Consider the following 27,647-nt stretch of genomic DNA (forward strand, 5'->3'; position numbering starts at 1 on the left):
TTATTACAACAACTAGAAGCAAAATATAAGGAGTAGACTAAAATGAGAACTAAAATTCAATAATACACAAATCTCACATACAAAATGTTACCAGGAAACCTTACAGTTTGTGCTATTTGAAAAAGTATTTATTGCAATGACAAAACTAGAGGTTAATTACTTTTTTATTATTGAATTATACTGTAAAGTCTACATCTACAATTTTAATCAGGAAGAAATGCTTTGCATTTACATCAAGGACACATTTATTCTAGTGGAATTAAACAGACACAGACAAAAGACCAAGTACACATAAAAAAAAAAAAAGACTACATGTTTTACCCAGTCCTACTTTTGCTAGTTTGGACCATACCTTTTCTACTAGAAAACTGATCTCACATACATGTTAAGTCTGATTTATCCTCCCACATTTCTGAACATTAAATGCAGCTTCTCACAATTTCTAATTATAAACAAAAGATGGGAAACATAGTTTACAAACAAAGTAAGTAAAAGTAGACTGCTATTACTGTATAGAGGCAACGCTGAATAAAACGTACTCCCTCTGTGGCTCATCTCAAAATACTTTTACTTGGAGAGGCAAGCATTTCTCACCTAAGAGTAAGTTTCCCACTGCCTTTGCAGAGACCAGACCTGCAAATGTTCCTGGTCAATTGCAAAGTAAGTGGAAAATGTCTACAAAATATCTAAAAGCTAAATGTCACACAAGGGCTGATGCAAATCAAAATTGTGTGCTGATCTAAATATACATCTTCAGCTTTTTCTTTTTAAAAAGTATCTATTTCAGATGATATTTAAAAATAACTTACATTTTTAATGTGCTTTATTGTCAATGACTGTAAAGTTGAAACAAATGATTAAGTCAAAATTTTTGTTTTACTTCATTCTATAGAAATTTCAATTACCCACTACTTTACCAAAGTTATACATGAGGTAAGTTTTAGCTAAAAAAATAAATCAACCACAAGGATAAAATTAACCATTTCAAGAGTAAACAAAAATCATAATGCCCGCCTTAATTTCAGAGTTTATAAATTTATGTGTTAACTACTGTGTATCCAAGGAAAGTTTGCAATGTAGCTTAAAAGCACATCCTTTTTGCACTTTCAAATCAAATTATGTTGGGAAATATAGGGCAAAAAACCTTGGCAAAATTTGTTTTTGGTAACAGAAGATAATTCAGTAATGAATCCAAATGGAAACTAAGACTGCTGTTTAAAATTTCTAACTTCTAAACACACACACACACACACACACACACACACACTTATTTATCTAAAAAGTATTTTGGTAAACAAACTGGATTGATAGAATAAACGTCCTGTAAATAAAAAGTACAAGTTTCCAATTATAGCCTTATAGCTAGCCAAACAGTCTTTAAAAACATGTACAGCCAGCTAACAGTTCTCTAGAACACACATATGTTGCACTGACAGACTCCTGCTAAAATCAATGTCATTTAAATGGGTCTTACTGAAGTAGGACATTCATGATACTAGTTATCTTTTAAAAAGTGAGTACAATAGGGCTACAACAAACACATTACTATTAAGAAAGGTTACAGAAGAGATTATCCTGGTACTTTCCCCCATAAACACCATCAAACTTTGTTGCAGTTACAAAAAGTAGAATCCCAAGTTACTTTTTCTCTTACTGAATCTCACATTTCCCATATCTCTAGTTTTTATTCAGTAGAGAGTAGTTCTTAAAATCTTTTCTGTAAGAATTCAAAGTATTTAAATGTGTAGCTTCACATTATACTGCCATGTTTTGCCCTTCTTGTTTCCCAAATACACAAAAACAATATACATTTTTCTCAAAAAAGAAATAAAGATGTCCACATTAAAAAAATAAAGCCTACAAAAAAGTTCCAGAGCTAAAAAAGGTTATTCATATGGCACGAAGTGATCTCCTACTAGTCCAAAGTTCCAAAACATTAAATGAAGTCCATTTATATATCTTGCTTGCTTTCAATGGAATACTACATTTATTGAGGTGAAATCACATTTTTTTTGTTCTTGAGTCAACAAGTGTACACAAATGCTTTTTTGATACAGTTATTAAAAATAGGAGACCAAGTTGAATGTGCCAAAGACATTTCATTCAGTTGACTTTTTTAGAGTTATTAGATAGAAACTTATAGAATGGATTTCCTTGATTGGTTTCCATGGCTTGATAGACCAGAAACAAAAAACCGGCCACAACAACAAAGAGCACAATTTTTATCCACATGGGAATGGAGCGTCCCTTTTTTGTCTTTTCTGACTTGACATCTGCCAAGGGAACATACTTAGGAATATATTTAGATGAGTAAGATTCCTCCATCCTGAAATCACTGAGTTCTAATGGCCGGCCAGCAGCCCCTTTGATTGGTCTGCGGCAACTAGCACTGTTGGGAGTGAAAGGAGGAAGAGAAAAATAAATATTAGATAAAGTTATGACCTAAATAATATAAAATGTCATTATCACTCCTAATTCCAAACACAGTCTTTGAGGTAACAGTAAAAAACTGTCATCAGTTGACCTATTTAAAACTTCTATACATTTCCCATTTAGATTCATATGCTTTATTAGAAAATAATTATTCAGATTATAAATAGTCACTAAATTTGTCTTTTTAAAGGTTTTTCAGAGCTAATATATTTACGAGATTAAGAGGAAAAAAATAAAGGTAGTTTTGTTGTGATTCCCCTGTGAGGAAATAATCCAACAGATATCTAAAAGCAGTCTCTTCAATTAGTAAGTAAGGAGAAACACTCAGGAATAAAACTGATTTCCTTCTTGTTGGCTTTCAGTTTAGATTTAAAAATAAGAATTAAATAATACGTGAACTGATTTACTGATAACCCTTCAGCTTAACAAATTTAATTTTGGAATTGACTCAACTTTTCAGACTACGAACCAGTTAGTGCTTAGAAGAATTAAAGAGCTCCCAGGAAAAACATTTTACTTCTGAGAATAGAGGCACAATAATTTTGTGAAGAACTAAAATTCCGATTATATATGAATATATAAAATAATTATGTTGTACACCCTAAATTTATACAATTTTAACGTGTCAAATATACTTCAATAAAAGTGGGAACAAATAAATAAAAATGCCCTAATAGAATACATTATATACTTGTTTCAGTGTATGTAAATACCTAATTCCTGTTGGTGTAGCTGCTTCAAAGGGAAACATTTCCTTAAGAATATCCCTTTCTATTCTTCTTTCCTCTGTCTTTTCTCCCACCTATTAAGAAACAAACAACCACAAGTTAAAATTTAGTGTAAATGCACAATGATTAGAACATAATTTTAAACAGAAGTTACAGAGAACAGAATGGACTTAAATCTATTCAACTTTTACAACTGCCATTTATAAATTCATTATTGCTTAATTATCCATGCATTTCCAAAGCTCTCTTCAAATTTCCTCAATGTGAAGATATGTTTATGTTGTAATGGGGATCACACATTCAAAAACAAAAAAATAAAATTCAACAGCTAATATGGCAGTGTTAAGTTCCCTCTGATGCTTTTCATTAGCATTAAATGTATATTGTTTCTTCCTGTTAATTTTGTAATAAAACAAATAATCAAATATAGAACATATAAAATTAAGATAGATCTTTTAACAAATTTTAGTACATGCTTTTAACTACAGTCAATCCAATCTTTCTAACTTAAGAAACAAAATAATTTTTTAAACAACCCAATTGCTTTGCTAAAGTACCGTTATGCCCAGATCAAAACAATCTTTGATGAAGAATCATTAAAATTATTATATCATGCAGTTAGTACATTAAAGCTTAATTTTATAAGAGTTAATTCAAGTATTAAACAAAGGCACTGTAGTCCCATTACCCGACCTTTCAATGAAAGATAGTATAGCTTCCCCCATAGCCCAAGTAACACTTTCAGCTCAGATCCATTTTAACAAAGAGGACATATTAGAAGCAGCACAGAAATAACCACTCCCTTGAGAAATGGAACTTAAAGAGGCACATAGTAGCAAGAGGATAGTATTAGCATGTCATACTCTATTAGTTACTTTTCACTGTCACTAATAAAGTATGCCTTCAAGATAATATATGCACACATATAGACACACACCCCACCCAATTAAGAAAGCTCTGCTCCCTCCCACTCCAAAAAACAAATATAAATATTTCTTCATTAAAAGATCAATGATAGCATCGATCTAAATTGTATTCATTTACTTCAGCTCTTGTCAATGGTTTCTTTGGTGTTCTTCTGGGTATGTCTGAGAATTCAGTGATTGGCAGAATAGGAGCTGCATGCTTGAAATTTCCAGTCACCCTATTGACAACCTGCCAAGATTCAAATTATTCAGACTCAGAATTATCCAAACAAAACAAAGACAACGTTAAAAGAAAGTCGATTTTTGTAATATTTGAAACTTTCCCTTAATAAAAATTTAGGCATAAGAACCTAAAAATAATTATTCAGTGTTTCATATGTGAAGGAAGCCTTATCATTCTTTAAACACATTAGCAAAAAAGTATCCTTATAACACTAAGGATTCTTGCACAATGAATTATATATATATTTAAGTGGCTATGTTGAAAAATTCTAAAATTCAGAATTATATCGGGGAAATGAATTTAAAATATGCTTAAAGATATTTAAGTTTGAAGTTTGTCAAAATTTACCACCTCCCCAATTCTAATTAAAGGGTAATTTACAAAGAATAACACTTGTATATTATGAAACATATTTACTAAGGTTTCGTTGCTTGAAGCCATTATAGTTTCAGCTATGGGAGTACTCTCTGAAATTATTGCACCATCTATACGAAAATGTTCTGAAGTTTCCACCTGTTAGTTTGAAAACAAAATAAAAACAATAAATATAAAATAACCACTAGGACCCTACCAATCTGAAAACCCAGTTCTAGGCAGTAAGCCTTGCATCACCCTTTTCCTCGGAGTTCTTCTTGACCCTCTTGTAGATTCCCTAGTTAATGCCTGTAGAGGTCCGCCTTTTGAAGATCCACTTGTCCATTCAGTCTCAGTTACTCCAGCTTGAGAATAGCTCTATTCAAGCATCGACACATTAAAAAGTCATATTCTAATATCAAAACCTTAATAATGATGGCCATATTAGCACACTAAGAATCCATTAGCGTTTCTAAATGCCAGCATTTGAAAATAATGCTCTGCCTTCCAAGTATCACTAAACATAATGACTGAACAGATATGCAGGCACCAGAAAACACTGAATATATGGTAGAGCCCAACTATAGGAGCTCACATATTATAATAAAAGTGGGGGGGAACACATCAATTTATCACTGGCTCCTTTTGTGACTTGTTCGCTATATGGCTCCAGTATCATAGCTGCATCTCTGGCTGTCTAAACCAAAAAGCAGGCTGATCACGACTTGTAAGAAAGTCATTTGTTATATATAATAAGTTAGTTTCCTTTTAAAAAATATATAAATTTTATAGTTGTTCGAACAGGTTAAACATTAGTCTTATTGAGTGGTTAGGACTATCTAAATAGAATCATGTGAAAAGCACTAGATTAGTGCCCCTACTTGAAGTTTTTGTTAAAATGTAGATTCTGATTCAGTAGCTCTGGAGTAAGGTTTCAGAGTCTACATTTCAAGTATCAACTTATTCAACTTTGAAACCTCTATTACCAGAGGATTCTTCTAAATTCTTTTAACTAGGGGATGCCCATAAATGATTAGTTATATTAGAATATGCCTAAATTGTCACTTTTGCTTTCAAGCTAATATTTTATATAGATAACTGATGTTTTTATATCCAAGTTAGTGTCTACTAATTTTAAAGACAGAAATATATCTTACTCTTATCTTGAGACAAGAACAGTCATCCAGTAAGTAAGTTCATTTGGCTGGAAGCATTACTACCAAAACACCACAAGGTACACACTTTGTCTCACACACCTGGTTTTATATTTATCTCTATTTGGAACTGACTTTATAAGCTTTTCCCCTTTGACTCATAATCTGAATCTTTGGGTTTCTTTTCCTATTATCAATAGGAAAAATCTGCTGAATGTAAACAATGTCAGTCAAAAGATAAATCTGTAAACAAATGACACACCTCTATAATGTGTGTGCGTGCTCAGTCGCTCAGTCGTGTCTGACTCTTTATGACCCCATGGACTGTATCCTGTCAGGCTCCTCTGTCCATAGATGCTTCTTAATAGTTAAAATTTCTGATTATCTGAGTAGCATGGAACACTAGTTTTAATCTGAGGTTCTCAATCCTGGTGGCACAGTATCATCTAGGAAGCTTTTAAAAAACACCAAATGCCCCAACCCCATCTTTGACCAATTAAGTCAGAATTCTAGAGTGGCCTGGGTTTAACAAAATTTTGTAGCTCCAAAGGGATTCTAATCTGCAGCCAGGGTTGAGAATAACTGGTTTAAGACATGTAACTGACTTATTATGCATTTCAAAGTCAAGTATTTTTTTCAAACTAAATCCAACACTGCTACCTCTTTAATAATCAATTAACTGCTCAAGGCCAACAAAATAAGAGTACTTTAAAAAGACCAAATATTTTACCTATAATCATGAAGGTAAATGGGTGAAGAAACATCCTTTTCCCTTAAAACTGGTTATTTACCAAATTCCAGGACTTTCCATTTGTTTTATTCTGAATAAATAACTGAAATAATCTCATCAAAATTGTACCAAACATCTACTGAAACTATTACAGTTTATACCAAAAAAAGTTTACATTTTAAAAATTAGTTATCTTTGACAGTAAAGGCCAAGTTCCATTTAGAGATTTTTAAATTTTCTTCCCTGGAAGAAAACACAAGAAACTTACTGGTTGCCTGTGGGAATGGCTGGCAACAGGGAAAGGAAGGACATTCTTCACTATAAATCATTTATGCTTTCTCTGGATCAGGTTTATTAAGTTCTCTGCTTGAGGACTGTCAACCAATTTTTATTAGTTCTTGACTATCACTATCTAATTTAGAAGTAATCATCTTCACAGAAAACTATCTTTCACACAACCAGAAAAGATACCCTGAAGACTGAAGAAAATTTTTTTCTACCAGAATCCACTACGAAACAAGTGACTTTCAGAAGTATACATTCAGTATTATAACTACTTCAAGTAAGATGGACCAAATGATTACTGACTGAAAAAAAAAACTCATTGTTATGTAAAATTAGTAGTTACTGTGACTGGTATATGCTCTGTGGTCAAAGTAAGAATTGTAATGTCATCTATGTACAGCAAGATATTTTCTAGAAAGTGGTCAATTTATCATGGAGACAACAGGAGGAAGAAACAAACAAAAAAATCTACCAGGTAAAAAGTTATTCAGAAGACATTAGGTAGTTGAGGCACATGAGTATGCAGGAACTAGGTTATTAAAGGAGGCTATATAAATCCCTCTCAGTGAAAATACAAGCTCTAAACAAACTTATAACTAGTTTATAAAAAAGATAACCAGGATAATTAAAATCCACCTTACTAAGAACTACTGATTTAGGTAAAACATGACCAATATAGTTACTCATATTAACATCAAAAAAACAAAGCAAAAATGGCACCATATTCCTCCAGGAGAGAAAGATACTCCCATACAGTACTTGTGGGAATGGAAAATGCTTCCACTTTTACACAGGAAAATTTACTAACATGTAGAAAAATTGCCCAGTAATTTCACTTGTAAGATTTCATAAACTGACTAAAACAAGAAACAACACATGTAAAAAGGCTGTTCGTTGGTTCACCTTCTCATTATTCAGAACACCACATAACTGAAAACAATTCAATATCCACCAAAATGAAAGTTGGTGACTGAACAAATTACAGTAAATCCATAAAATCCAATACCATGCAGTGGTACAAAGCAATGAGGAGGATGGCTCTACTATATCCTGTTATGAAGTGATTCCCCAGGATATGTGTGCAGATTAAAAACAGAAAGACAGAAATGTGCAGTGTAGGCTGTCTTCTTTATAAGGAGGTGAGTGCAATAATAATAAAGAGATAAATGTATTATTTACCTGTATTTTAAAAAAGAAAACAGAATATAAACCAGAATTTAATAGAAATAGTAACCTATGAATAGAAGGAACAAAGATAGAAGCCAGATTTCTGACTCTTCTTTTGCCCACATATATTCTCAATAATTAAAAATAAACATAAAAGGAGAAAAAAATTCTTTCAAGTGACTTTAAGCATAGTATTTTGATTTTATATCCTTGGCATAAGGAAAACTGCCCCCAATCTGAAACTGTAATTAGCAGTTTTACTATTAGTAGTAAATACTGTTATTTAGAAACATAGTGAAGATTACATAAGAAGCTATTAAGAACCAAGATACTCAGAGCGTAAGAGAAGAGAGTCAGAAATTGAAGACCTAGAAAATAGCCTACATTCATAAACTTGAGAAATTCATGACCTATTTTCTCTTTCTTAAAAATAAGTATTCCTAGCTCTACTCAGGCGTCCCTAGTGGCTCAGACAGTAAAGAATCTTCCTGCAACGCAGCAGACCTGGGTTCGACCTCTGGGTCGGGAAGAATGGTTATCCACCTGAGTATTCGTGCCTGGAGAATTCCATGGACAGAGGAGCCTGGCAGGCAACAGTCTACGGGGTCGCAAAGAGCTCTACTCACTGAGAAAGCCCAGAACAATGACAATCCAACAGCAAAGAACTCCCTGGCATCCAGGCTGTAGGTAGGTTCCAAATAATATTTTCCACTAATAGGATTAGGAATTCTTTGGAAAAAATGACTGACTTATAAGAGGCAGGAAATATATATGAGCCCAGGACTTCTTACTGTGCCAGAAAACAAGAAATTATCAAAGACAAATGGGGTCAATAAAAGAGAGAAACCAACTCAGTAATTCCCAGCAGCTACGGATGGCATGATTTGAACATGAAAAACATAATGACTGCAATTGATCATATATCAAATATATAAAAGCCATACAAGTAAAAATATATTATTGATCACCTTTCAAAATGACTAGGGCACTTAACTTGAAAACAGGCAAATAAAAGGCATGTAAGCAGTTATCCTGGCTCTACTACATGAATTTTATTTCAAAGTAACTAAGCAATTCACAAAGGGAAGTTCTTTATAAAGGAATTCTAGTTTTATAGGTAAAAACACAAGTCACATCCCAAGTATTAGTTGTGGCTAGTGGCTACTTAATGAACGGCAGATATAAAACATTTCCATCATTACAGAAAGGTCTATTGCATAGCCCCACTAAAAGTCTAACTCCCAGTCTACTGGAAATACAGGGCATAAAAGAATGGCTCTTGAAGAAGCAATCTGCCAAATCCACAAAGTGAGAAACTCTGTAGAGAACTAATCTAGTTTCAGCACCAAATGGAGGGAGGGAAAACAGTTAGAGCGGAAATAGCTACAGACTTCAGACAAACCCCAAAACACCGAGTGATATGTGGAGTTTGTATGCAACCTGATTCGAGTAATTCAATCACAAAAGAGACACTTCTGAAACTGGAGGTGATTGTATGAAGAATGTATAGAGCTTTGAACAGATATGAAGGAATGATTTACACACACACACACACACACACACAATGCCACTATCATTCCAAATAAAAATAAAATCTAGCTATTATCTTTGAGAGATATATACTGAAATACTGACATTTTAATGTGTGAAATGAGAGGTGGTTGGAGATTTATTTTAATACACTTCAGCAACAAACAACAAAACCAAAAAAACTAAAAATGCTGCAGGGTGCAGATGAAGATAAAACTGGTAAAATGTTAACTGTTGAGGTTCTGCGAATGGTCAATACACTCTTTCCTCTACTTTTCTATACAATTTAAATTTTGTATAATAAAGCCATCATCTAAATCCTGCCTGCCATCTCCTAAATTTACTCTCCTTTCACTATCTATCCTGTCCTTTGATTTAGATTCTTCAAGTCAAACAATTACCCCTTGAACCATATTCAATACCATCCTCCCAACCTCAACCTCTTTTAACCCGGTATTTGACAAGTCAATGCATTCCTGTTAGCACTAAACCATCTTGCTACATTAACTGGACCAAAGTTCCCCATGTCTGTCTATTTCGGTGCTCGTCACCAGATCTTCCTAGTTTCTCTTTGTTATTTCCTTATTCTTCAGTGTGCCCTTGCAGCTCTTTCCTGGCAATAACAGATAAGAGGACAAAATATTTATTCCAGTCTTTGTTCAGTATTAAACAACATCTTCTTTCATTCAAAGTTCTATACATTGTCCATACAGTCACTAAGCTCGTTGCTAACAAACAGTTCTGAAATTCAACCTAACTACATCAAACTAAGAGACACATGGCTTAAGAAATCAGTAACACTTCCACTGAGGATGTGTGACTTAAAGCAACATGACTGGCTTGACCCACGCTTAGCACAGAATCAAACACAAATGAGACATTTACTAAACACTTGGCTTTAGCAGCAAACACAGGATACACTACGCCAGAACACACAAAGTTTAGATTTTCAGAGTCATTTAATGAACACTTTATTACTGAATGTGCTGGATCCTGGGTGTCAACTATTAACTACAGGCAGGGACACAGCCAAATGAGTGTTGTAGCAGATTACTTACACCTGAATACAGTGATCATAAAGCTAAAGATACCTGATTGTGCTCAACTCTTCTTTGCTTGAGTGTTACCGGAGTCTTTGCTCTGCCTTTTAGTGGTTCTCTCTTCTCAAGCTTGAGCTCTATTTTAGAGTCTGGAAATAACATTGGAGAAACCGTTACTCTCTGAAGTAGATCATAAACTGTGTCATCCTAACATTATTTGGAACCCTGGTTTTTAGTTTCACTGATATGTAAAACAAGTCTATTGGTATTATCTCAATAGACCCAAACTGGTTAACTGCAAAATCTGTCTTTAAAAACTTTTCTTTCTCATTCTTATTTTATTCCATTTTGATGTCATCCACTCCATAATATGATCACCACTTCTTCCTATTTACTCTTTTTTCCCCTCTGTGACTAACAGCCTGAAACAATGTAAAATTCCAGAGGCTTTTCACTGAAAACAATTTAGAAGTGAGAAAAGGACATTAAAACGCATAGTTACCATTTGTTTCGATGCAGTGCATTATTACTATACAAAGGTTTTTAAATTAAAATTTAGAATATGGAAGGGAAGATGCTATAAAGAATTTGAAAAATGAGAAAAACTTGTATGGTATCAAGCCGCTAACACAGCATTCTTGCCTGGAAAATCCCATGGACGGAGGAGCCTGGTAGGCTACAGTCCATGGGGTGGCAAAGAGTCAGACATGACTTTTTTTTTTTTCTCAAGGAGCTATGTTGTTCACAGAAAAGTACAACCAATCACAGGTCACTTCTTCTTTCCATAATAAAGTAACATTTCTTTGAAGAGAAGCTAGTGTATATATGTTACTAAGCATATCACCATGATGGTTACTACCATAACAACTCAAACACATGTATCTTTTATATGGCTCAAAATTCCATTCTCCTAGTCTTGATTTTACCACCATTTGAGGGGCTAGATTTTTCAAGAGACTGATAAAAATTTTAGTTAGCTTCCATATTTTTGTGGCCATTCCTCAGTATGACAAAATTAATGTTGTCACTTCTATTAACAAAAAGTTAATTACTTTCTTATCAGAGACAGAAATGGAGTCAATGCTTAAAAGCTTAGTTTTCATGAAGTCAATGGTTTTGCTAAAAAATAGTCAAGACAATTATGTGGCTTGCTAACTATCTAGACTAGTACTAGTCACTCCAGTCTACATGCAAGTTTCCCAAATATAAACAGTGATTTTTCCTTTACCATGTCAGTTCAGATAGTTCAATCCTTATTTGGATTAAGGCATCAACTCCATCCCCCACTTCCTAGTAATTCTATTAACGGCTCTATTATCTATGGGACAATCCTTAACAAAGTCTTTTCTCTGTTAACTCAGAATCTTAAGAATTAGAAAGCACGAAGTAAAGAACCCGATAGTAGTTACAGAAATTGGTTACACAAACTAGTTATCTGGTTACAGACTAATTTCTCTCACAAACTTAAATTTCAATAGCTGAAAAAAAAAACCCATGATCCTCATGAACTATACTTCAATCAAAAAAAAAAAAAAAAAAAAAAAAACACCCATGGTCCTCAAATAGAAAAAAAAAAATAATCTGAATATTTTCAGCTATACCATTGGAATGTGAGGTGAGTTTCTATGAGGAAATGGAAAAGGCATGTTCATCCACAAATATCTAGCTTGCTGCAACTCCAAGAATAAAACACACATACAACATGTTTGTGGAGACCACACAAAACTGTTCCAATTTAACAACTTTATTGAATTTGCAGAAGCATTCTACAGTTACACATTTAAAAAAATCACAGAGTACTTAGTAGGTACATGTATACATGTACATTTCAAAAGACAAATAACAAAATTACTCCCAGAAAGCTGCAAAGATGGACAGGTTAGTCTAAGAATATAGGAATAGCTGTAAGTCCCAAGAGACTGTATTTTGCTTATATTTAATCTACTATTTTCCGTAAAAATACAAAGAAATTCAATAATCAAGTGCCTCTACAATTAGAGTCTCTCATCTTACAATCATAGAAATGAAAACAAAGAATAATATACTGCTTTATATTGACACATAGAAACTGGTATACAGTATGATTTCTTATAACTCAAAAAAAACTAATAAATTTGCTTTGAAAATTTAGCTTAGATTAAGCCAAATCATCCATGAATTACTACACACCTTAGGAGTTCCATCTTTCTTAATTCATCTGACTATAGTTTCACAGTTATGCTGAGACTGCAGTATCCCAGAATCCTATGGTCTAGAGCAGCATTTCTCAAAGTGTGGTCTACCAACTGTGTGCTGCCAGTCCACGAAAAAATGAGGCGTTTGCACCGGAATTTAAGTCAGCACACTGTCTTTCTCTCTCAATAAAAGTTTACCTCAAAAATAAATCCTGTCATTGGTCTAGATTCAAACTCTGGTACACGCTCATCTTATCTGTGGATAAGTAACAGTTTGTAGACTGGCACTTTGAGTTGCACTGATTTGGAATATTATGAACAATACTGTAGACATCAGCAAAAACAACACAAGTGAGAAGGGAAAATATGTAGAAAATATAAGTTCTGGAAAGCAAAGAGATATTTAGTAATATTTAAACCATGAAGACTCAACTTATAATCTAGTTAATGGAATTTTCTTAAAGAGCTGTAGGAAAATCTTAAAATAGGAACAACTATTTGAGAAAAAAATATGATCTAGAAAAGCTTTAAATTGTTAGTCTCAGGCTTTCTATCTATGCAACTTTTTTAAAAAAGGCAGTTATATGTAGGCAATTACTTTTATAGTGCAATTTAACTAGTAGAAGTTTGACACTTTGGCATAAAAGTATTTCAAATTCCTAGAAAAGCTGCCATTCCCCATATTAAAGATTACATAGATATCTTTATTCTTAATTTTACTAGTGTTTATTTCCACGCTTTTTAATTACTTTGAGTACTTCTCTTCCAAATAATGTTCCACCTTTAAAGGGAGCAACAGCTAGCTTATTCTTAGAAGCTGGATTCATTTTGCAATCCTTTAGCCAGAGATGGCGGCGGCCTAAAGTGGAAGATCCCATGGTATGGGCAGCCATCTTTACCTCATCAAAGGCAGCTTCACAAAGGAATGAGGCTGCATCAAATGCTCTGCTTAGCAATCCAAGTGCTTGGTGCGTGCAACTAGGATCTGAGCTAAGAATCTGTGCAGCCTGACTCATGTCTGCTTGCAGAGCCCGAACTACAAAGGCAGTGTGGGTTGCAACATGCAATGCTGATGCTGCAGCTTCATAGGTTCTACAAAGTGCTAAGTCCAACTGTTTATCACAGGACTCAGTGGAAGCTGCCTGAATACCTGCTGGTGGAGTGGCCTGAGAAATAAACTCTAGGATTTCATCATCTACTTTTGGAACTGATAATATCTGTGTTGCCTCTCTAGAAGAAATTGGATACTTGCATGCCAATGAAGGCAGCTGCCTATCAATTTGCTGCCACTCCTCTTCAATTACTTTTAAAATAGATTCATGGAAAGGAAAAGATAGTTCGGGGGCATCTATTTTATCATGCTGTGATTGCTTAGACATTTCTATGCCTAAAGTAGCGAGTGACTGAGAAACAACGGTTTTTGCAGAAGACATCAGTTCAGACCCAGGTGTGTTTTGAAATGCCACAAAGGAACCTGAATCCTTTCCCTCTACTGACTTTTCACTGAATCTCGGCAATTTTCGTGGAGGAGACAGGGATTCAGTTTCTCGAACATTAGGTGCACCAATTCTCTTCCATGTATTTTCTACATCGAGAAGGGGTGTAGAGTTAGAAGTCCCAGGTAAACTACCTCTTTCACCCTGGGCCAATAGAGAACTGACATAATCTCGGATTGCCTTAGCGAGTGGTGGAGAAATTACTTGTGACTGCTCAGACTCTTCTAGTGCTTTCCTCTCACTGGAGAGGACTGACTGATCTGAACCATGGGACCTCTTGGTACATAATGGCTGAGTTCCACTTTTCTCTCCAAAGTAAGTATTTTCTACTGTGTCTTTATACCAAGTACTGGTGGTTTCTTTAATCAGTGAAGGAGAAGCTGCAGCAGAGACCAACATGGCAGCGAGTTCATGCTGAGGAGATGACGAGGAACTTTTCTCTAAGCATCTATCATGGCTAGACTTGGAGGGAACAGAGCAACCTCCAGAGGCTAACTTTCGGTCCCTGTCTGGCAAGGTGGTGCCAATAAGAGGTTCCCTAGGTAGGTCTCCCTTAGAAGAATGTGCTTTCTTAGCTGCCTGGTGCTCTGTCCTGCCCAGAGGAGGACGGGTGGAGATTTCAGGAAAAGAAATAGCCTGAAAAAATCCACCAGAGGCAGTAGTTGGAAGTTCAGAAAAAGGAACAAAATCCCTAGTGGACTTCGCTTTCTTGTGTTCTTTCTTCTTTCCTGTAGAGGCAAAAGAGGCAGGAAGTTTAAGCATTACTTGTGTTTAAGCTGATTCTACTCTTTGCCTCTTTGCTAACATAGTGGTGCTGAAGGAAAAGACTCTATATTTCATACTCAGAACAACCAATCTGACAGATTGTGCCCTGACAGACCATGCTTATAGAGATATAAGCAATTTGAGTCATTAAATAGTCATGAGTTAACAAACAAGTCATATGAATTAAAAATTTATAAGTGTCAAGTCGTCATATAATAAATTTTAAAAGGTTGTTTATTTCACATACTACTTGAAAAATATTTATATACCATGGCCAGTTTTCCCTAAAATAGCCCACAAAAAAATGTCAAATTTACCATAGTTGTGTTGAAATCAGATCTTCTAGCAAGAATTATAAATTTAAATGCTTATCAATAAAGAACAGAGAAAACATGCCATATGTAAATACTACTGCTATATGAGAAATAAACCAGACATATGTACTAAACCAAGAAAAGATTTTAGTAATATAACAGAATAATGAAAAACAAGCGGCAAGATTTAGCATGATATCAGACCGATTTTTTAAAAAGTACAAAATAATACCACAGACAGATGTATATGAAAAAGTATTTAAAAATATGCTGCAAAGATAAGCATCAAGTTAATGATAGCTTGCTTCTGTGGAGATGTTACTCGGAAAGGGGTAAGCCGGGAAACTCTGTCTCTACTTGTAACACTTTTTCCTCTTAGAAAGATGAGACTTGCAGCAAAAAAGATAAGGATACCTGGCAATTTTATGTGACAAAAATTAGACATCTGTACTTTTCTGTTTCTTAGAATTCTCAACAAAAGGTATTAAATCAAATTACTTGGAGGACTAATGATGGGAACAAAATCTACATATATCTTGGTAATATTATTTAAAATTTATCTTCATGTTTATTATATCTGATGAATCTGAAAATTTTTTATTTTTTTGATTATATAGTTTATTAACATCACAAAATTTTACCTTCTTCATTGTCACTGTATCTGTCAGAGTCATTACTTCCATTCTGTCTTGTATTTTCCACTGAAGAAGAAATTGTTGGCAGAGGAGTAGAAGATCTAGATTCTGTTCCTTGTTCCCTCAGCTTCAACAGCTTTTTCTCATATAGTTTCCTGGTTGTTCCTGCATTAAGGCAGAACTTGCTTTATTACTTGTATTGTCTTATTTAAGATTCAGCTCAGACATTATCTTTAGAAACTTAAAACGTTACTTTTCACTGTTTCTTCTTCTAAACTTAAGTGCTTAAAATATTTTCTAAAACAGGTTTTTTTCCTGAGATTTTAATACATGATTATAACAATGTTTTTTTCTTTTTAGTAGCATGGGACACACAATAGATTGATTTAGGTCTTAAGGACATCTGACTACTGAAGAGCCATGTATGACTGAGTATCTCTGAGTGAAAAGTTTTGAACTTTGTGTAATTTCTCTAGTACTATGTAGTGAGTGTTGTCACTTTAGTCATGTCTGACTTTTTGTGACCCCATGGACTGCACCCTACCAGGCTTCTCTGTCCATGGGATTCTCCAGGCAAGAATACTGCAGTGGGTTGCCATTTCCTTCTCAGGGGGTCTTCCCGACCCAGGGAATGAACCCACATCTCCTGCACTGGCAGGTAGGTTCTTTACCACTAGCGCCACCATAGTATTTGCCTTTGTAGAAAAATCATGTTTGTATTAAACAGACAGTACTCTAAATTATTATGATTTAAATCCCACAATTCTAAGAGATTAATATGCCTATAAAAGGCCATTCAGTTATGGAAAAAGCCCTGTAAGTCAGGTTTTAAAAAAATTCAATATATTTGACACACAATACAGTAAACTTAAGATGTTAAATCATATTTAAATATACTGCTGCAGTAAAAATAACCTTTTATGGAAAATGTGTTATAAACAGAAATTACATACCAATTAGATAGCAAAATAAAATTGATTATAAATAATTTAGTTAAACATCAATGACAACCTAAAACCAAAAATAGTTATGCTTTGTTTTACACTAATGTAGGTCTTTCCCTGATTTCTATAAGAGGAATAAAATGATAAACATGTTTTCTAGAAATAATGTGCATCTCAGAATGCTATGTATAAAAGCAGTCTTAAGATGAAGAGCTGGGGAAGGGGAAATAGAGAGCTATACTTAACCTTTCAGTTATACAAGATGAGTAAGTTCTAGAAATCTAAGTGTGGCTTGGGCTATAGTTAAAAATATTGTATCACATCCTTGAATTTTGCTAAGAAGGTAGATCTTCGCTCTCACCACACATACACACATAAAAGAAAACCATATGAAGTGACAGATATGTTAATTAGCTTGATCACAGTGATCATTTCACAATGTACATTAAACCAGCAAGCTGTACACCATATATGTACAACATCTGTTTGTCAATTACACCTCAATAAAGCTGGGGAAAAAAACAAATAACTGGCACATCAACATGTAATTTAATATGTTTGAAACACAACACACAGGTTCCAGCATCTCCTTTTATATTATAAAAGTGTATTCATTGTTCATAATTATATCAAGAGGCTTACTATCATCTATTTGGAAGCAATACATTAATTCTTATCTGCAACTACACCTATTGGTAAAAACTCACAAATCTACAGTATTCAAAATTTTATAACTTAGAAGATCAAATAGAACTTTCTCATCTTGAGTTTATTGTCAAGACCCTCCAAAATTAAGGCATATCAGCCTTGCAAACTTAATGACTTAACAATAACCAAATGATGAAAATCTAGGGTATTTACTTTCAAGTTTTCTCCAGTTTGTTCTTTAAGGTATCCTTCTTGAATTACAACTAAGACAAGATTTTTTTTAAACTTCATTTTTAATGATAACTAAAAGGGGGTACTATGTTGGGAATTGAATAACTTGAGTTATATTAACAAGTCTGTCACTAACTTATTGATTTGGATTAATCTGGCCTGCTATGTTACCTCAGATTTTCCTCAACTGTTATATAGAAGACCCATTATATCTCACCAAGCAATATGATACGTGCACAAAACGAAACCATCTCAACAGAGTAATCTTGAGGATTATACAGTTAAGATTATATAGTTCAATTATCTAATTTTATTTCCCCCATCTATATTTATATTTAGGGAAACTAAAGTTCTGGTCATAAAAATAATTAATGACAGACAGGCCGCTAGAACAAAAACTCTACCTGCTAGACAAGAGGGGAAAATAATTTGGGGGACTGCTTCATAAAGATACATGAAACTTCATCAGCTTACCTACAATAGGACCAGGGTTCACTCCGTATTTCACAAGCTGATCCAGAAGATCTTCATTAGAGAGCTCTGTTACATCTAGATCATCTTTATCTTCTGGTCTGGGTTTATCAGTTTTCTTTGTGGCTTTCTGTAAACAAAGTCCAATTATCAATTCCTAATTAAAATCTCCAAATTAAGAAATTTTCATTTACTATGTAACTAATACTGCATATAATAAACATGCAAATTTATCTTCAGGCTGACTTATACTAAAATAAGGCTTAGCGATTTGATTTAAAAGCAACTCATTATTCAAAAGCATTTTGTAAGTTCAATTATAATTACACAAACCTAACAAACCAAGCAAGTAACTCAAGTTTTAGTTATTACTGTTAAAATAGTCAATTTTGGTTAACCTATCTAAGAAGAGGTGATGGCACCAAAAATTCGAAAGAGCAAAAGTCTGCGTCTGAATATTTTCATTCAGATATTCGTAAATAACAATTTACTACTGGCTTTTCAGTAACTGTTGACAGTCTAAACCAGCAAACTTTAAGACTTCACCATAAAGGCTTAATCATGTTATGTATAAAAATGATTGCTTTTAAACAAGCATACTGGAATTTCAGAAGCCCAAACGGATATTCTTCTTGTACAAGTGACTTTAGTAGCCAGTTTTTTGACACATGAAGGAAATCAGACTTCATGAGTACCTATCACCTCTGTTACTGCTTTGTTGCCACACAATCTACATGACCATTTCACTAAGACTAGCTGAAAAATGTGGAACAAACACCGAGAAAAAAAATTTAAAGGTGGTTTTTAAAATAATTTAAGGAATAGCATTATTTACTGAAAAAACTAAATAAACTTCCAAGGTTAAACAGGGGAAGGGAGTGAAAGTTCAGTTACCTTTTAGGGTTGTGGCAAATAGCTTTACAAATGTCTCAGTAATCCCAGAAAGCATCAGAGTACTGAATATAAATGGCTGTTTAAATAATGGCCACAAATATCAAAGTCAATGTAGGTCCAGATTACTACTTAAGGCAGAAGAGTCAATACTGTATCCTAGAAATATTTTATGCAAAATGGCAAAAATCATAAAGTTGTATTGGCTGTTTACTTTCCAATGATGCTGAGGGGGGAAGAAAAGCCAGGCATTACTCGATCATGTACTAGAATTTGCTTTTCAATCAAATAAAAATGCGAAATAACTTTATATAAAGAGCATAAGTTATGACCAAGCTACAGCATATTAAAAAGCAGAGACATTACTTTGTCAACAAAGGCCTGTCTAGTCAAGGCTATAGTTTTTCCAGTAGTCATGTATGGATGTGAGAGTTGGACTATAAAGAAAACTGAGCACCGAAGAATTGATGCTTTTGGACTGTGGTGTTGGAGAAGACTCTTGAGAGTTCCTTGGACTGCAAGGAGATCCAACCAGTCCATCCTAAAGGAGATCAGGCCTGGGTGTTCATTGGAAGGACTGATGTTGAAGCTGAAACTCCAATACTTTGGCCACCTGATGTGAAGAGCTGACTCATTGGAAAAGACCCTGATGCTGGGAAAGATTTAGGGCAGGAGGAGAAGGGGACAACAAAGGATGAGATGGTTGGATGGCCTCACCAACTCGATGGACATGGGTTTGGGTGGACTCTGGGATTTGGTGATGGACAGGGAGGCCTGGCGTGCTGCGATTCATGGGGTGGCAAAGAGTCGGACACGACTGAGCGACTGAACTGAACTGAACTGAGGATCACCAAGCTCAAATCTCAAGCAACCTACATCTGATGTCAAAATAGCTTTCTGGAGTCTAAGAGTTCTATATATCAAATCCTTGAATTCTTTACAAAAGGCTTTAAACAAACAAACAAACAAAACAACAAAGAGACCTAATCCTGTAACCTACTTGAATTTTCCAAATAGATTGGGAAGAAAAACTCCATTGTGTAACAAATACTTTAGGTATAGATCACTTGTAGAGAAAAATTCCTCCAACCACAAGAATGTTCAAATTCTCGTAATACCTATGAATTTCTACGTCTGGATGCAGCCTGAGGTTCTCAAGAACTCAGTCTTTGGTGCTCATCACATTCACTACTTCGTTTTTATTAGTTATCTGCACATACGCTTTACCTTTTCCAGATGATAAACTCCTTCAGCAATAGTCCTTCAGTCTGGTCTGTTATCAAGACCTCAGAACTTTTGGAAGAGTTGTCCGTATTTTAAAAATCTTACCCCATTCTGAGTCCTAATCATGGACCTGAGAATCTTTATTCTAATGTGTAGCTCAGGTGATTTTGGATGTAGCATTTAAGCGGATAACACAGAACAGCAGTACTGTCATATCGTAACCCAAGCATCTGAAATTAAAGAGTACCTGACATAGGAAAAGGTACCTGAGTGCCATCCAATAAAGGGGAAATTAGCCACTTACTTAAAAAAAATCGATTTCTGAAAAACACCAATACAGTATACTAATGCATATATATGCGCATATAAATGCATTTCTACCATTTAGAAAGATGGTAATGATAACCCTATATGCAAGACAGAAAAAGAGACACAGATGTATAGAACAGACTTTTGGACTCTATGGGAGAAGGCAAGGGTGGGATGATCTGAGAGAACAGCATCGAAACGTGTATATTATCAAGTGTGAAACAGATCGCCAGTCCAGGTTGGATGCATGAGACAAGTGCTCGGGGCTGGTGCACTGGGATGACCCAGAGGGATGGGGTGGGGTGGGGAGGGGCGTGGGAGGGGGGTTCAGGATGGGGAAAACATGTAAATCCATGGCTGATTCATGTCAATGTATGGCAAAAACCACTACAATATTGTAAAGTAATTAGCCTCCAACAAATAAAAATAATTGGGAAAAAAAAATCAATTTCTTATTAAAAAAGAACAAAGCCTTAACAAATCCAAGCAGGAAACCAGCTTCCTTACATTTTCTTAAAACAGTGAAAAACTACAACTGTACAAAGAAATTTGGAGTAAGGGGCCAATAAACTGGCATAAGGTAAGTCAAACAGTGCAGGTGTTCATATCAGGGCACCTGAGCTTTACTTTTAATGAAAAAAAGTTCCAGAAAAGTAATGCCATTCTCTGAAATATCAAATTTAATGAGAATATAAAAATTGGGAGTATACATATTTACCAAGTGGCACAGTATACGTGTTTATCAAACCAGCAGTTTCAACCAGGAAGAAGGAATCATTAGTTGCACAGATTTTTGCCTCCAAGGAGCTTTGTTCCTTTAAGTAAATATGCAATCTCTGTTTCCTTTGCTCAAAAATACCAAGCACCAGTCTCTAGTTTCTTCCTAACTCTACCAGATGATCTCTAATTTTTTTTTTCAACTTTAAAATCCAAAAGTTCTCTGATATCACCTAATGAGCCACTCATTTAAATCTCTACCATTACCAGCAAAGATGCTTAAAAGTGAAAGTGAAGTCGCTCAGTCCTGTCTGACCCTTTGAGACCCCATGGACTGTAGCCTACCACGCTCCTGTTCATGGGATTTTCCACGCAAGAGTACCATTTCCTTCTCCAGAGGATCTTCCTGACATAGGGATCGAACCTGGGTCTCCCGCATTGTAGGCAGACGCTTTACTGTCTGAGTTACCCAGGAAGCATTAACATAACATTATTTCTATAAAACAGATTCTACCGAGCATTTAAATACCAAATTGTGTTCTAAGTGCCCTACGTATTAACTTGAAAGAAACTGAAAGCCGCTCAGTTGAGTCCAACTCTTTGTGACCCAATGGACTCTCTAGTAGTCCATGGAATTCTCCAGGCCAGAATACTGGAGTGGGTAGCCTTTCCCTTCTGGAGTATATTACTGGAGTGTTCCCTTCTCCAGGGGATCTTCCCAACCCAGGGATCGAACCCAGGTCCCCTGCATTGCAGGTGGATTCTTTACCAGCTAAGCCACAAGGGAAGCCCAACTTACTGAATCCTAAATATCCTATGTGACAGATACTTCCACTTTACAAGAAAGGAAACCGAAGCCCAAAATTGTTCAGCTAACTCAAGCAATCTGCATACTAACACCTGAGCAGACTTTGTATGCATCACTTTCACAACTTACCTCATCCAATTCTGAATGTATTATGGTAAAACTGTATTGCTCTGGTATTAAATAAAGGCAACAAAATTCAGAAACCCCATTTGTAATAGCTATCATGTGCTATAGTTGCTGAGCACTACACACCTTCACAAATGCAACCTCATGTAATCCTCAATCTAAATAGTTATTAGATTATTCCTATTTCACATGAAAATTGAGCATCTAATAGGCACTGTTCTTTGAGATCATCTGAATAAGGGCAGACCTGGGATTTGAATCTGTGATTCTGAATCAGAAGCCTGTACCCTTAACACCTCACTGTACGTGGTCCATTTATGATTTAACATTTACTATATAACATACTCCTCACTGTTCTGCTCCATATCATTAAGTATTTGTTAAGAATTCATAATTCAACAGATTAGACCATTCAAAAATGCCATGCTCTCCTGGATCCCAAATAGCTACAATGTTTTACACCCTGGAACTGAAAGGCAGACCATCAACTCTGTAAATGTTTATTTTTGTTGACAATATCGGTAATTCCATCACTGGAAAATACTGGTTATCGTCAAGATGCATGACACAGAAAGCTTAGAAAAAAGAAAACTAAAAACAAAAACCAAATTTGGAACATGTAAACATTCTGTCCTATCACACCAAGTGAACCTGCTCATGGCAGTGGCTGAAATGAAACAACTCCTTTAATTAAACATATTCCTCATAAACCCATATTTAAATTGAAGGTATACACTATGTCCTTGGCCAAATCCACATTAATGTTTGTCTTAAAATGTTAAAAAATTCACCATTAAATTTGGCTTTTTCCTGGGTTATAAATATTCTTTTAAAAATGTGACTCTAGGGACTTCCCTGGTGGTCCAGTGGTTAAGACTTCGAACTCCCAATGCAAGGGGCCTGGGTTTGATGCCTGGTCAGGGAACTAGATCCCACATGCTGAAATTAAAATTTCCTGCATGCTGCAATGAAGATCCCGCATGCCGCAACTAAGACCCAGTGCAGCCAAATAAATAAATTAAAATAAATATTTAAAAAAAAAAAAAATGTGACTCTAAGGACTTCCCCAGTGGGTGTCAAGGAGGTAAAACTCTGCCTTCCAATTCAGGGGGTACCAGCTGGATCCCTGGTTGGGGAACTCAGGTCTCACATGCTGTGGGGTGGGGCCAAAAATTAAAAACAAACAAAAAAACACACCTGACTCTATATTGTAATTACACATAGGGTTAACAATGACTGGAATGTAAACACTGTATATACAAGAGGAATAATATTGCATAAAAAAGAATAATTTTATATACCAATTATAAATAGCGTACAGTATTCTTATAAATTCAATGCTTTTCCTATGCCTAATAAAAAAAAATCTACCAGACTCCTCAGTTAAAATAGAACTCATTTTTTATTTAATGTGCTTTAAAACAGAAAATGATGTTGCTAACCAACTACCACTGTTAACCTTCTCAAGTTGCTGATACCATTGAGTCCAACCCGGGGTACACATTTCTGAGTTTTAAATGCACAAGGTAGGGAAAACTTACAGCTATGTCTGTGATACAGTTGTTCTCTATAAGGATTGAAACAGTAATTGAGAAACACCATTACTGGACAAAGGTTCTTTTAAAAAGTTACTTTCCTTCACTCAGTTCATCTGCATGTGTGTGCGCTCAGTCGCCTCTGACTCTTTGACCCTGTGGACTGTAGCCTGCCTGGAAGCCTGTCCATGGGATTCTTAAGGCAAGAATATTGAAGTGGGTTGCCATTTCCTCCTCCAGGGGTATCTTCCCCACCCAGGGACAGAATCTTAGTCTCCTGTGTTTCCTGAACTGGCAGGCGGATTCTTTACCACTGAGCTACCTGGGAAGTGTGTTTATTTGCACTGTGCTGACTAATTTGGATAAAGTGGGTAACTTACTGAGCTAATCCAAGAAATTAATTACGGTGGTTGGTAGGTCTACAGGAAACAAACTCCTGTAGTTAAGAGCCCATCATAGGAACTCAACAATGTTGGATAACTGAACTGAAATTAAAAATTTTTACATTCAGATCTTCTTATACCCCAAACACAGGTCAGATTGGGACATACTCTCTTCTAAAGTTGGAGAAAGAACATAAAAACTGAGATGGTTGTTTCTGTCGACAACAAATCATCATCAGAATAAGAGGAAATAATCCTATCACACACATACAACCAAATACTTCCATGATTCAAGAATGATACCTTTGGGACTTCCCTGGTGGTCCAGTGGCTAAGACTCCAAGCTCCCAATGAAGGGGGCCAGGGTTCAGTCCCTGGTCAGGGAACTAGATCCCACGTGCCACAGCTAAGACCCAGTGCAGACAAATAATAAATAAATAAAATTATTAAAAAAAAAAAAAAGAACGATACCTTTGCACAGAAGACCAACCTGAGTCTATATAAGATTTTAAAAAGTGCTGATTTTAAATCATGGAAAATATTTTATTTTTCAACCAAATTTTTACTAAGATAGTTTAAACATTACTTTCATTTTCTGAGGGGCTGGGGAAAAACAGGTAAGGGATATTCCTTATTTCAAAAATAAATGTCTTCTCCTGAAATACAGTGGTTTTTTTCAAATCCACAAAAACAAGGCATCAGAAACAAGTTGAGATTGAACTTTTATTTATCAAACCAATATTTATTTGGCACTACCATATGCCAGGTACCGACTTAAGGCGTAAGATTTCCAATTTCTCTAAAGCCCAGGCTTAAGATTTAATTAAATCTACATGTGTTTATTACATGTGTCTTTCCTTTATTTCTATATGGGTAGTCCAGAAAACACAATGGATAAGTTTTTTAAAACTAAAGTTAAAGTAACTTTGAAAGAAGCAGTCCTTAATCAGTACCAACAACTTCAAACTTCACTTTTAATGTTTTACAAAGCACTGTACTTTACACCAATCAGTTTTAACCATATCCTCTTAAGATTTAAAGTGACAACCAGGCTTGTTAATACTAACAAAACACCACATAAAAACCCACCGAACAAAACCCAAACTATTCCCAAACAAAATGCGCATTTGCTGGAGCCAATCTGAATTCGGGATTAAATATTTCAAACTGCAACACCGACAAAGCTGCATGTCATGAAATAAACATTTCTCCTAATTCCAAAGGCTCTCCTTTCTTCATGCAAATACGCCAAAAGGAAAAACAACCAAACCCTTAGTACCTAGGATTTTGAAATATTTGAGCGTCTCTGATAGTCTTTCAAAGATACATTTTTAAAAGTTTGCTGAATTTAGAGTTACGCTGCCCCGCCAAAAAACAGCCTGGTGCTAGAAAGGAGTAACCCAAACAGGAAAAACACAAACCGTTCAAAAAGCCTTCCTTATGCAAAGAAACATAAAAAGGCGGGAATTTCTTTATTTCAAAATTTGGTTAGATATCAGCATGTCACAAATTGCCCTCCAGGGAGCGCTCTGAGACCCGCTCACTAGTCATTTCGGTTAATAAAGCGGGAAAACGCTCGAGCGTAACCTGTAGCCGTTTCGAGCTACCCCTCCTCAGGGCTTTTCGAAAAGCACTGGCAAGTCCCGGTCTCACCACCCGCTCCCGACGGCCGGGGGTGCAGGGACACCGAGCTGTCCGCGCGCAACCCGAGAGCAAAGCTAACTTCACACCCCACGACACACCGCGGCCAAGACGCGCGCGCCCCGCGGCCCCAACTTCTGGGCTCTCCGCTCCGGCCCCTCCCCTCTCAGAGCCCGAGGCCAAGAGGCCGAGTCGGGCGTCCGCAGACCCAGAGGCCGGCCCCCTGGGCGGGTGGGGGGCCTGCCCCGCCGCCGAGGCCCGAGGGGGCGCCCACTGCTCAACGCCCGCCTTTGTGGCCCCGGCCGGGCGTCCTTACCCTGCCGACGGCGGCGCGGCTGCGGCCCGCGACGGCGGCCCCGGAGCCGAGGACCGGGGTAGGCTCGCGCTCCTCGTCGCTGGAGAAGTCCGGGGGCCCCTTGCTGTTGGCGCCGGTGGCGAGCGGCGGCCGGTTGCGCGCCGTGAGGTGCTGCAGGTAGAGCTGCACATACACGTCTTTGCGCTGCTCCCCGGCCGGGAGCGTCACATTGTTGGCGACCAACTCACTCTTCAACTTCTCTTTCGTCAGGACCGAGGGGTCTTCCAGGAACTCCGGCATCTCGGCGGCGAATCCCCTTCCCCGCAGCCCTCACACCCTCCGCTCACGCCGGCGCGCTCGCTCCTCGCCCGGGGGGGGGGGGGCCGCGCTCCCGCCTCCGAGCCTCACGGCTCCCAGCCGGGACTGGCGCCTCGAAGCCCAGCGGAAACCCGCGCACACAAAGCCGAGCCAAAGGCGGACACAAAAGCCCCTGCAGGACAAGTGCGGCCCAGTGCGACCAAGCCAGGAGTCCGCACCAACCCCAGCCCACACACCACGGCCAGAGGAGAGGAGCCTCTTCGCCCACGCCCCAAGAAGGCGCGCTGCCATTGGCCCGCGGCCGGAGGAAGCGCGGCGGTGATTGGCGGGACGCCTCGCGCGGGTTCCATTAGCCGCGGCGCCCTGCGAGAGGTGGTGGAAACGCAGTTTAAAAGCCGCTCGGGCGGGAGCCCTTGAGCGTGGCCCGCTTCTGTTTCCTTTTTTCCCCACCCTTCTTAGACGGCGGTAAGGGACAAGTCGCACTGCTTTTTGTGCGCCGTTTCCTCTCCCTCCCCCTGCTGGAGAAGCTGTTTTTCTCTCCGGTGTCGGTTGCCGCTAACGGGCCGAATTTCAGGGCAGCTGCGAGGACCTGGGGGCAGGGCCTGTCTCAATCCCGGGACCCTAGGTCAACGAAGAATAGCCGCGGCCTTTCCTCCCCAAACGCTAGCCCCCTTGAAGAGAAAGAAAAGAAGCGAGGCGTGCTCGTGGACGCTCATCTTCCTCGATTTGACTTACTAGGAGGGAGAGCGGGCCGTTCAATCCCTGTCTCCTTGCGAACGCTTCTTTTGTTCCTGAAATTTAGGAAAAGCCAGACCTCGACTACAGGGCACTTTAACCTGCCGTTGAATTGTGACGAAATTGTATTGCCAAATACTGCACTTCCCTCTTATCCTAAAGAAGGTTGGGGCATTCCTAAAGAGTTTCATTTAGCTGTTTGGGCTCAACTGCATTTTTGTTGAGAGCCGTCTCTGGGTTGGATCCCTCCACCCGTGAGTATCTTAAACCAAAACTTAAACCTAAATGCTTAATAATGCAGCGAAATGAAGTGATTTAGAAATGCCTTAATAGGCAGTTTAAGATTACTGAGATAGGTGCATTCTAGATTTTAATCTTAGGGGAAGCCTAGTGATTTTATAATTAGACCGGAAACAC

The 27,647-nt window shown here is 36.9% G+C and overlaps 1 protein-coding gene across 4 annotated transcripts; it reads right to left on the reverse strand.

The window, feature by feature from the left end:
• Positions 1-146: 146 nt before the first annotated feature.
• Positions 147-27,194, reverse strand: TMPO (thymopoietin). 4 transcript variants are annotated; one of them, XM_061125591.1, is made up of 9 exons: positions 26,199-27,157; positions 18,252-18,378; positions 15,961-16,119; positions 10,622-10,719; positions 4,923-5,042; positions 4,728-4,823; positions 4,206-4,316; positions 3,147-3,235; positions 147-2,389 (listed from the first exon to the last, which is right to left on the reverse strand). In XM_061125591.1, the coding sequence occupies exons 1-9, from the start codon at positions 26,475-26,477 to the stop codon at positions 2,104-2,106; spliced, it is 1,365 nt and encodes a 454-aa protein (XP_060981574.1). In that variant the 5' UTR covers positions 26,478-27,157; the 3' UTR covers positions 147-2,103. The 4 variants fall into 4 exon arrangements, with proteins under 4 accessions (XP_060981574.1, XP_060981575.1, XP_060981576.1 ...); XM_061125592.1 differs by lacking the exons at positions 4,728-4,823; positions 4,923-5,042 and having other exon boundaries at positions 26,199-27,164; XM_061125593.1 differs by lacking the exons at positions 4,206-4,316; positions 4,728-4,823; positions 4,923-5,042 and having other exon boundaries at positions 26,199-27,167.
• Between the last annotated feature and the right edge of the window lie 453 nt (positions 27,195-27,647).

This window comes from Dama dama, chromosome 22, assembly GCF_033118175.1.
Source record: "Dama dama isolate Ldn47 chromosome 22, ASM3311817v1, whole genome shotgun sequence".
Classification (NCBI taxonomy): Eukaryota; Metazoa; Chordata; class Mammalia; order Artiodactyla; family Cervidae; genus Dama; species Dama dama.

What these genes read in the sequence shown, in the direction of transcription:
- TMPO (XM_061125590.1), bottom strand. Translation starts at nt 26,477, where the DNA reads ATGCCGGAGTTCCTGGAAGACCCCTCGGTCCTGACGAAAGAGAAGTTG. An exon ending in GCCGCGCCGCCGTCGGCAGG is followed by an intron (nt 18,379 to 26,198) that starts GTAAGGACGCCC and finishes CTTTGTTTACAG; the next exon opens with AAAGCCACAAAGAAAACTGA. An exon ending in ATACAGTGACAATGAAGAAG is followed by an intron (nt 14,969 to 15,960) that starts GTAAAATTTTGT and finishes TTGCCTCTACAG; the next exon opens with GAAAGAAGAAAGAACACAAG.